Genomic DNA, 11,256 nt, shown 5'->3' on the forward strand with positions numbered 1-11,256 from the left:
CCTTAATGGAATGGGCATTTTTTAAATAAAAAAATATAGACCTATTAACACTATGATTTATTAAAATAAGGGGTCCTTTATTTTGCGGGAATATGTTAAACCAAATTAACGGCAGAATTTTTGCCCGTCAATCTTAACTTATTCGGGTGAACCGTTAGGATTTTGCTGTCAAGTTCTAATTTTTTTTTTTTTTTTTTGTCGCTGTCAAAGTTCTATTAGTAAGGTTATTTTGCAAAATCTTTTTAAGCGAGGTTAAAACCTAATCAGCATGCTAAAAGATCCTATTTGTGCTACTCGGCAGCAAAAGGGCTGAAGTAAACCCGACCCGAAATAAAGCAAGTATCAGCAAGAAAGTGAACATTAGTCTAAATATTTGCTTTACAGAAATGCTTCTTAGTTATTGAAGCCATTAGTTCTCAGTTTAAGAAGAGTTGTCAAAACCTGTGATTAACTGCATCGAAGATGTTTCTCACAAGGTAACATTACACTTGGCTTAACCTAGGGTATATTCGTGATACTGTTTTCCTTTTCAAATCTGACTTAGACATTTTGGTATGAAGAACTGAGTACGATAGAGGTGTTAACACTTTCTCTCCTGAAGGCCGCCTATTTCAAGTCGAATATGCAATTGAAGCCATTAAGGTTATTTATTGGTTGGATTTTTAATTTATGTGTTTGTGACGATTTGTGCAATTGACAATTCTATTTGGGGGTCGTGATTTTTTTTGAAAGCTGGGTTCGACTGCCATTGGGTTAAAGACAAAGGATGGAGTCGTTCTTGCTGTTGAGAAGCGCATTACCTCACCTCTCTTGGTTTGTAACCTTTTCTATCCTTTTTCCTTTTGTGAATATTTGAATTTGTGTGTCAAATTACTTTGCTTTTTGATGAGTCAATGTTGTATGGTTATGATAATTAGGCTTGTAAATTTGTGGACTGGACTGCTTATGTTATACTAGCAGTATAGCACCAATTAATTTTGTTCTTCTTAATCAGTAGACAAAATGCTGGTAGAATTAATACATGTGACTCAGCTGGCCTTCAAAAAATCATTTCTTTATTAAAAGAAGAGAACAAAGAAATTCTGGTGAACTTTCCTCGGCTGAATTGTCTTCTTGTTTACGTTATGAGAGGAAGATAGAATAAGCAATTATTTCTCAGCAGGCAATGCGAGCTACAGGAATGACTTTTGATTTCTCTCTTCCCTTGTTGCATAATGTAATTGGTATAGCTTTAGGAGACATTGTCTAGTGATCAGTGAATTATTAAAGTAGCAACTAGTAAACTCTAGCTAAATATGGTAGTGGATAAATATGGGAAAACCGAGCAAATTTCTTACATTGAGAATATTGAAAAGCATGGTACAGTTTCCTATTTGTTGCCTTTTCTGCTTATTATGGTTTGCTTTGTCATCTGTCAGTTGTTTAAGCAGTTGCTGCAGATTATGAGTGGAGAGCCCACTGTCGGCCTGTCAGTTGTTTCACTAATTCGGTGTTTTCCTCATTCACATCATTGTTTTGATACTCTTACAGGAACCAGGTAGTGTGGAGAAAATTATGGAAATTGATGAGCACATTGGTTGTGCGATGAGTGGACTAATAGCTGATGCCAGGACACTTGTTGAACATGCACGGGTTGAAACTCAGGTATTTAAATAGAAGACACAATTTTTGTAGTTCAATTTTACGACAAATAATTTTTTGCAATGGAATTCTACAGCAAATAATTGACTGAGCTTTCTTGTTTTGTTCTATGTCTCAATAGAACCATAGATTCTCCTATGGTGAACCAATGACAGTTGAGTCCACCACACAAGCTTTATGTGACTTGGCCCTGCGATTTGGAGAGGGTGATGAAGAATCCATGGTTAGAATCATTTTTACTATTATATGTACTTACTCTCTTATTTGGAACTCAACACTTTCAACTCCTCTTAGTTGAAAGATTTCAGTGTCCTTGTTGTTGATGTCTGATTTTTGAAAGCATGGTATTGGTCCAAATACACCTTTCTGCATTCCCCATTTATCTGGAGCTACATGGCTTACCTAAATTTAACGGGATGATTAGATATTTTTAGTTAGCTTAACTAATTTGAAAAAACAAATGGTGCCTTTCTGCTTGAGTTCACATGTTGTTTCTCCTTATGTGGGTATGAAATGGAGAAAGGGTCAAGGAACTTATATTTCGCAGTCATGTGAAAAATTCAAAGTAATTCTCATTCTCTATCCCTTGTGTCAGTAGATATTATGTACGTGATATTGACTGTTGACCATGCTTCAATGTCTTCACGTTTTTGAAAGTTGTATTAGATTTGTTTGGATCATGAAAATCAGTAATTTGTTGCTCCTCTTTCTGTTGAAAGCCTTTTGAGTGCTACTATATTAGATGGACTCTTCACTTTCTCTTGCATACCTATGTTGAACAAATGATCTTTGAGTAAGCATGTATTATTAAAATGATATGATTTTGAGTAGTTGATATTGGTATTTCTTATTGATACATAAAATATGCTACGAAGCGGCTAAAAATTGAATGTACCCATGCCATATACATACATATATCCATTAAGTCATACCCAAGCCTGTTTAATTTCAAAACTTTACCTATCGTAATGGTAGATTAGGTTGCGCACCCAAGGGTGCAGCCTAATAGTCATTGAAGTGGGTGCAAATCTTGGAGATGGGGGTACATATTCTAGTGTAGATAAAAAAAATACACTATAATTTCTTCCAATTTGCCTAAACCTTGGTGGGCAGAGTTACCCTGTACTTGTGCTGGTGGGATGTAGCATGTGTTCGATGGAATAATCGAGGTGTGTGCAACCTGACCCAAAAGCTACCCTTATAAAAAAGGGAAAGATTTGGTGGCTAACTCTTGGATCCAAGATCTTTCTTATTGCTAGAATCTGCTATTGGAAGAATGTCCACCATACAACCTCTTGGTTTCTTTGCAGTTGGTTTACTTTCTCAAAATATACCTTCTATCTGCAATCTAGTCTCCGGAAAGATACTCTTGTGAACTTTATTGTAGAGTTTGATTGGCTCTAGCAGCTCTGCATATATAAAAGTTGATTTTCCAGCAAACTTTCTTATAAAGAGTTCATATCTTTAAATGGTGCTTTATCTGCTGGTGTGAATGCGCACTATAACCAAGCAAGATTGCTTGGAAACTTCTGTTATTTAGGAAAGAAAGCGGGAGCTAGCTTGTGCCTAATGTTCTGATTTATGGACTTTACTTCTATGTTGCGCGGACTCTCTAAAAATGTTGTCACACCCGTGTCGGATCCTTAAAATATGCACTACTTTTGGATGATCCGACGCGTACCCGGCACCATTTTTGCAGAGTCCGAGCAACATAGCTTTGCTTAATATTTTCATGGAAAAGAAAGATGAAGGGCAACGGCTTGTTTCAAAACAAAATTTGATATGCATTGAGTTTTATTCTGGTGAAGTTGCTCTGTAATATACAATTAATAAACTTGGTGCATTGAGGACCTGGTTTGCATTTGACGATTTTCTATAGGGTGTATCTGTCTTGTTCCCTTGTTTGTGTTTATTGGTGGCATTATCGTGTCTGGCCTTTCTTGTTTTATGGAGTAATTTTTTCAAAAAATACTATCTGGAAATTTTGGCAAAGTGAACTAATGTCTGAATCTTGTTAAAGATCACACATACTTTCTAATTTCTATTACTTAATTCTTAAAGAATCTTATAGGCTTCCCTTAATTTCTATATCTTTCTTTCTGAGCACCTCCCTTTTTTAATCTTATGACTAGTGTAAGATTCAAATCTATCACCTTTGTGCATTACTTTCGTGTTTCTTTTGTTCGTGCAGTCCAGACCTTTTGGCGTATCTCTTCTTATTGCTGGTCATGATGAGAATGGTCCCAACTTGTAAGTATTTTCATCCCTTGAATGACATTAGTGGAAACATAACATCTTTTGCTTTCCTAGGTTTTCTCTCATCTCTTGGATACCTTTCTTTTGTTTTTCTACATAAAGTCCTCAAGTTAAGAGTTTTAGTTCAAATTTCCAGGACAAAATAAGTATTGACTAATTTCTAAATAGCAGTCCTAGGCTATTTGTGTACCCCCCCCCCCCAACCAATAAATTTCAAGAGTGTTTGACTAAGTTCGCGTAACTTTGTGGAACTCCAGAAGATGTTTACTACATTCGACCTAAGTTGCTCGAACACAAGTGCGGGTGTCCGACACGAGTGCGGATCTAGAGGTCGGATCCTTCGAGATGTAAATTCTAAGACTCGGAGATACGGATCCTAGTACGGGTACGGGGATCTGGCTAAAAATAATTTAAAAAAATAAAAAAATGTCTAAATTATGAGAAATTTTGAGGAATGCTTTATTATAAAGTGTGGACTTCCTAGATAAGATATGCTATTTTCTTTCCTAGTTTTGGTTCTAATTTCGGGAATCAAATTGTATCTCGTCCCGAATTTTTCCGCCCGTCGTGGTCAAAGTAACCAAAATTGTTTGAGTCAATACCCACACCCATGCTAGTGTCGTGTTGACACGGGTGTGGCACCTAAACTGCTGTGTCGGAGTAACTTAGCGTTCGACCATTCAATTCTTTTTAGGGTAAAGGGGCACATTTTGCCCCTGCACTATCCGAAATGGTTTAAATTTGCCCTCCATTAATAGTTTGGGTCAAATGCATCTCTGCCATTACCAACATAGGCAAGATTTGTCCTTATTTCCAAACAGTAGACATTAGTCTCTAATGAGTAATGACATTGTTTATCTCTTGGTTCTGCCACGTGTCAACCACGTCGCTCAATTTAAACCCACCCCTTTTTACCAGCCCCCTCCCCTCCCCTTTTTACACAACCCCAATTTCCCCAGCTAAAAATTCCGAACCTACTGTAGCGTTTACCAAATGCGATAAAATTGTCAAAAATCAGTTGAATAGCTTACAACAATTAAACCTCTTTGTTATGGACTAATATCTCTTTTTTCAAGTTAAAAGATTTGCTGTTTTACTTATACAAATTAAAGAAAGATTTTGTTCTGACCTGTCACTTTGTCAACGCTCAGTCATTTCCACTTCCTTTTGTCCATGTTTATTCGTTTTCTTTGTGTCAGCATGCTAGAAATTATGCATGAGCAGCTTCAGCACAAGGTACATTGTAGTTGTGCTTATTTCCATGACTTTTGCATTAGGAACATCTCAAGATTATTGTGCTGACAGATGACTAGTTCCCTTTTTGCAAATATGTCATTTATGAACTTTCCATCAATATTATTGATCTGAGTTGCCTCTTAGTGATCTTCAAAAATCCAGTAATCCTGACTAATGATCATAATCTGCCTTCTCTTTTCCTGGCGACTTTCCTTCCTTGAATAGGTTTTTTTTGCTCCAACTAGAATGTATCATTTAACATTTTCTCCTTGTGGTAAATTTGTTCCATTTGGTATTACCTATAGGTAGTTGATATCGTATTTTCGTCAGTGTGAGAAGGCATGGGAGAAAATATGATATATTGATATTGTGTGTTCAATACAATACAAGAGGTCCTTATTTATAGCTATACTATACAAGGACATACTACTCCTATTCCAATGTGGGACAAGACTACATATCTAACACTCCCCCTCAAGACGGTGCATACACATCATATGTACCGAGCTTGTTACACATGTAACTAATACGAGAACCAGTAAGAGACTTAGTGAAAATATCTGCTAGTTGATCATTCGACTTTACAAACTTTGTAACAATATCTCCTGAAAGCCCAAATTGATTTTGAATTTCAGCGTGAAAGGTCTGGAAAATAGAAAACAACTCAGATTGATTTTTTATCAAAAATATCCAGGTGCACCTAGAATAGTCATCAATGAAACTAACAAAGTAGCGGAATCCTAAGGTAGAACTGACCCGACTAGGACCCCAAACATCTGAATGGACTAAAGTAAAAGTGGACTCTGCTCGATTATCAATACGTCGAGGAAAATGAGAGCGAGTATGCTTACCGAGCTGACAAGACTCACACTCTAGAGCTGACATGTGAGATAAACCAGGTACCATTTTCTGAAGTTTTGACAAACTAGGATCTCCCAACCGTTTATGTAATAAATCTGGTGAATCAGTAACAGGACAAGTTATTGAAGGAAGACAAGATGTGAGTCCATGTGATTTAGCAAAGATAAGGTAATAAAGTCCATTTGATTCACGCCCGGTACCAATGATCCGCCCTGTACTGCATTCCTGTATAAAATCTTGGTCATCAAGAAATAAAACGGCACATTTAAGTGATTTGGCTACGCGACTAACATCTATGAGATTAAAAGGACTATTAGGGACATAAAGAACTAAATCTAAAGGTAAGGAAGGAATTGGGCTTGCTTGACCTATTGCAGTTGCCATGGTTTCAGATCCATTGGCCATTGTGACTCTTGGAAGAGATTGAGAATACGAAATAGTAGTGAAAAGAGATTTGTTACCGGAAATATGATCCGATGCACCTGAATCAATGATCCAAGACTCAGAGGATGAAGATTGAGAGACACAAGTCACGCTATTACCTGTTTGAACAACGGAATCTATCTCAGAAAATGTTTGCTTACCTGCTTTGTACGGAAGAAACTCAAAATAATCCACTAAAGAAACCATCCGACTATTCGAAGTATCGGTTCCCATGTCGCTACAATTAATAGTGGTAGGGTTAACTTGAAATAGTGAAAATTAGTAACTCCTTTGGGAAAACTGAAGAAATCGCTGAGAAAACACTTTTTTACAGCAGGAAAACAGAACACTGTTCTGCGCCGGAAAACACTGTTCACCCTAGAAATATTGTAGCTCTCGAAATATTACTGTAGCAGCCGGAAAATATTCAAAGTGGTCGAAATGAAATAAAAACAGTAGGGGTAGGATCGGAATTACCAGAAGACCCAACTGTTCTGAAGGAACTTTTTCAAAAAATTGCCGGAAGTCCACATTTGAAATTACTATTCACGCCGGAAAAATATAAAAGTGGTCGGAATTTGTGTAACCTGGATGGGTAGGCTCGGAATTGCAAGGGGAACAATCTGTCCTGAAGCATCGTTGCTAAAAAATGGCCGGAAGGTGGCCCACGCGACGTCGGAACTTCGCCGGAAAATTTTCTTCGGACAGCTACAGTGCCGCCGGAGATTTTCACTGGGGTTTGGTCGCCGTACAGTGACTACTCTTGTGGTAGTGTTGGATTTTGCACAACACTGACCGAGACAAAGCGCAAAACAACTTTGAAAGTCGTCGGGAAAAGGGTTCCGGTGACTGATTTCACTTCCCGGAATCGCTGGAATTTATGCACAGCGATAAATCTCTCACGATAGCTCTGATACCATGTGAGAAGGCACGAGAGAAAATATGATATATTGATATTGTGTGTTCAATACATACAAGAGGTCTTTATTTATAGCTATACTATACAAGGACATACTACTCCTATTCCAATGTGGGACAAGACTACATATCTAACACTCCCCCTCAAGCCGGTGCATGCACATCATATGTACCGAGCTTGTTACACATGTAACTAATACGAGAACCAGTAAGAGACTTAGTGAAAATATCTGCTAGTTGATCATTCGACTTTACAAACTTTGTAACAATATCTCCTGAAAACCCAAATTGATTTTGAATTTCAGCGTTAAAGGTTTGGAAAATAGAAAACAACTCAGATCGATTTTTTGTCAAAAATATCCAGGTACACCTAGAATAGTCATCAATGAAACTAACAAAGTAGCGGAATCCTAAGGTAGAACTGACCCGACTAGGACCCCAAACATCTGAATGGACTAAAGTAAAAGGGGACTCTGCTTGATTATCAATACGTCGAGGAAAATGAGAGCGAGTATGCTTACCGAGCTGACAAGACTCACACTCTAGAGCTGACAAGTGAAATAAACCAGGTACCATTTTCTGAAGTTTTGACAAACTAGGATGTCCCAACCGTTTATGTAATAAATCTGGTGAATCAGTAACATGACAAGTTGTTGAAGGAAGACAAGATGTGAGTCCATGTGATTTAGCAAGGATAAGGTAATAAAGCCTATTTGATTCACGCCCGGTACCAATGATCCGCCCTGTACTGTGTTCTGTGTTCCTGTATAAAAACATGGCCATCAAGAAATAAAATGGCACATTTAAGTGATTTGGCTAGGCGACTAACAGCTATGAGATTAAAAGGACTATTAGGGACATAAAGAACTGAATCTAAAGATAAGGAAGGAATTGGACTTGCTTGACCTATTGCAGTTGCCATGGTTTGAGACCCATTGGCCATTGTGACTCTTGGAAGAGATTGAGAATACGAAATAGTGGTGAAAAGAGATTTGTTACCGGAAATATGATCCGATGCACCTGAATCAATGATCCAAGACTCAGAGGATGAAGATTGAGAGACACAAGTCACGTTATTACCTGTTTGAACAACAGAATCTATCTCAGAAGATGTCTGCTTACCTGCTTTGTACTGAAGAAACTCAAAATAATCCACTAAAGAAACCATCCGACTATTCGAAGTATCGGTTCCCATGTCGCTACAATTAATAGTGGTAGGGTTAACTTGAAATAGTGAAAATTAGTAACTCCTTTGGGAAAACTGAAGAAATCGCTGAGAAAACACTTTTTTACAGCAGGAAAACAGAACACTGTTCTGCGCCGGAAAACACTGTTCATTCCAGAAATACTATAGCTCTCGGAATATTACTGTAGCAGCCGAAAAATATTCAAAGTGGTCGGAATGAAATAAAAACAGTAGGGGTAGGATCGGAATTACCAGAAGACCCAACTGTTCTGAAGGAACTTTTTCAAAAAATTGTCGGAAGTCCACTTTTGAAATCACTATTCACTCCGGAAAAATATAAAAGTGGTCGGAATTTGGCGTAACCTAGATGAATAGGCTCGGAATTGCAAGGGGAACAATTTATCCTGAAGAGTCGTCGCCAAAAAATGGCCGGAAGGTGGCCCACGCGACGTCGGAACTTTGTCGGAAAATTTTCTTCGGGCAGCTACAGTACCGCCGAAGATTTTCACTGGGGTTTGGTCGCCGGACAGTGACTATTCTTGTGGTAATGTTGGATTTTTTTCACAATACTGACCGAGACAAAGCGCAAAACAACTTTGAAAGTCGCCGGAAAAAGGGTTCCGGTGACTGATTTCACTTCCCGGAATCGTTGGAATTTATGCACAGCGATAAATCTCTCACGATAGCTCTGATACCATGTGAGAAGGCACGGGATAAAATATGATATATTGATATTGTGTGTTCAATACAATACAAGAGGTCTTTATTTATAGCTATATTATACAAGGACATACTACTCTTATTCCAATGTGGGACAAGACTACATATCTAACAGTCAGGATAAGTAAGATAAGTGTAAACTTCTGCCATTTGCATAAATATAACTTCCATGTTTCACAACACGGATGAGGTTGCGACGAGTCCTTACTCTAGACGTGAATGAACCTCTCCTTATTATCTTCCGGAGATATCTCAATATAGCAAGATGGTCATTTATGTATGATCAAATTCTTAAGCCTGAAGAAGGCCATTTTGAGGCTGTAGAAGATGACGCTACAAATTAGCCAAGTTACTAAAGAAGTTGCTAGAAGCTTTTTTAATGGCAGAAAATTTGCCTCATCAATGTATAATTGTACGAGCTACTAATACCAGACTTATTGTTTATTGAAGTTTTCCTGGGAATTATATAGGATGTGAAATTATGTAAAACTAATATGAAGACATTTGGCATTTTGAGCAAATTTTCTGTCAGATGTAGTTCCCACATTAATTCCTGTGGCCATCTGGTATGATGTTATGGACTTCTCGTGTTAACTGTGGACCTTGCAATATGCAGATACTATACTGATCCTTCTGGAACATTCTGGCAATGCAATGCAAAAGCTATTGGTTCAGGTTCTGAAGGTGCTGACAGCTCTTTGCAGGAGCAATATAACAAGGTAACTTCTTAATTAGTTTGCATATCTCATCCTAATGAAATTATGAGTTGTCTTTATACAATGACTCCAGCCTTTCGGGCTGTTCGTTGGTTGATGCTACTGACTTCCTCAGTCCTCAACAACACACAACACCAACCCCCCCCAAAAAAAAAACTCTCTGCGGCCGCCAGGGAAAGAAAGAGGATAAAGCCAATAAACGTGCTCCAACTAAACTAAAGTTGTTGGTAGCAGACTGCTATATTCTTGAAGTAAGCCTAATAAAAGTATTATGTGGTTTTAAAAGTGGATTTCACTTCTACCTGTTTGCTAATTTTGCAGGACCTTACCCTTAAAGAAGCTGAAGCTATAGCACTCTCTATTCTTAAGCAAGTGATGGAAGAAAAGGTAAGTTTCATGTTACTGTATTTTTTATGCAGACTTATATGCTCTACTTATCTATTTATGGAAAATAATCCACCATATGATGCCAGGTGACTCCAAATAATGTTGACATTGCAAGGGTATCTCCAACTTACCATCTCTACTCACCTTCTGAGGTGGAAGATGTTATCAGCCGCCTATAAGAAAGCTCTACTTATTCTCATCACCAACTTTTTCTTATAACGACGCTGCTTTGTAGTCTTGCTAGATTTCCTGGAATATATTTTTCTTCGCAAGGTTGAAATGATGGAGATCGTGGCTTAAGATTTGATTTAAGACATAAGGTCCAGCCTGTGTTCTGTTGTTCCTGGATGAAGTACTATTTGCTACGTGTCCTGCAGGATGTACTTGCCAGTTAATTTGGTATTGAAACTTGTTTGGAGATTTGAAATCCTTGATCTCTTATGATACCACATAATTCTTGTCATAGTTTCTACTCAGGTTGTGACTGTTCTAAAGATGGAAAATAGTACTTTGGAACATTTTCCACGGTCAATATCATTGATTAAATGGAAAAGGCCTAAAAATACTACTCAACTTACAGAAATGACCTATCGATGCCATCCGCTAAAAGCTTGCTATTTCCATGACACTATCGTTACACATTTGGCCCATCTATGCCATTACTTGACTAACGACTGATTTTTTTTTAAATATTTATAAGACCCACATTTCCATGTGTCCTGTCATTACTGGTGCTACTTAACCCATGCCCTACATAATTTTTACTTTGGTTAGGCCTATCTACCCAAACCCAACCTGGTTAAAACACACCCAAATTATTAACCCAAACCTAGCCCTTCATACCAAATCCCCTTCACTCTTCGGTCGTCTCTTTCATCTGTATCATCAAATCTACCATCTCAGAAAAGCAAA

At 37.8% G+C, this 11,256-nt stretch overlaps 1 protein-coding gene across 1 annotated transcript; it reads left to right on the forward strand.

The window, feature by feature from the left end:
- Nucleotides 1–287: 287 nt before the first annotated feature.
- Nucleotides 288–10,771, forward strand: LOC107806762 (proteasome subunit alpha type-5-like). Its single transcript, XM_075249341.1, has 9 exons — nt 288–476; nt 561–642; nt 733–813; nt 1,531–1,644; nt 1,763–1,864; nt 3,833–3,891; nt 9,858–9,960; nt 10,279–10,344; nt 10,431–10,771. The coding sequence occupies exons 1-9, from the start codon at nt 463–465 to the stop codon at nt 10,521–10,523; spliced, it is 714 nt and encodes a 237-aa protein (XP_075105442.1). The 5' UTR covers nt 288–462; the 3' UTR covers nt 10,524–10,771.
- The last annotated feature ends 485 nt before the right edge of the window (nt 10,772–11,256 follow it).

Source organism: Nicotiana tabacum, chromosome 3 (genome assembly GCF_000715075.1).
Source record: "Nicotiana tabacum cultivar K326 chromosome 3, ASM71507v2, whole genome shotgun sequence".
NCBI classification, from domain to species: domain Eukaryota; kingdom Viridiplantae; phylum Streptophyta; class Magnoliopsida; order Solanales; family Solanaceae; genus Nicotiana; species Nicotiana tabacum.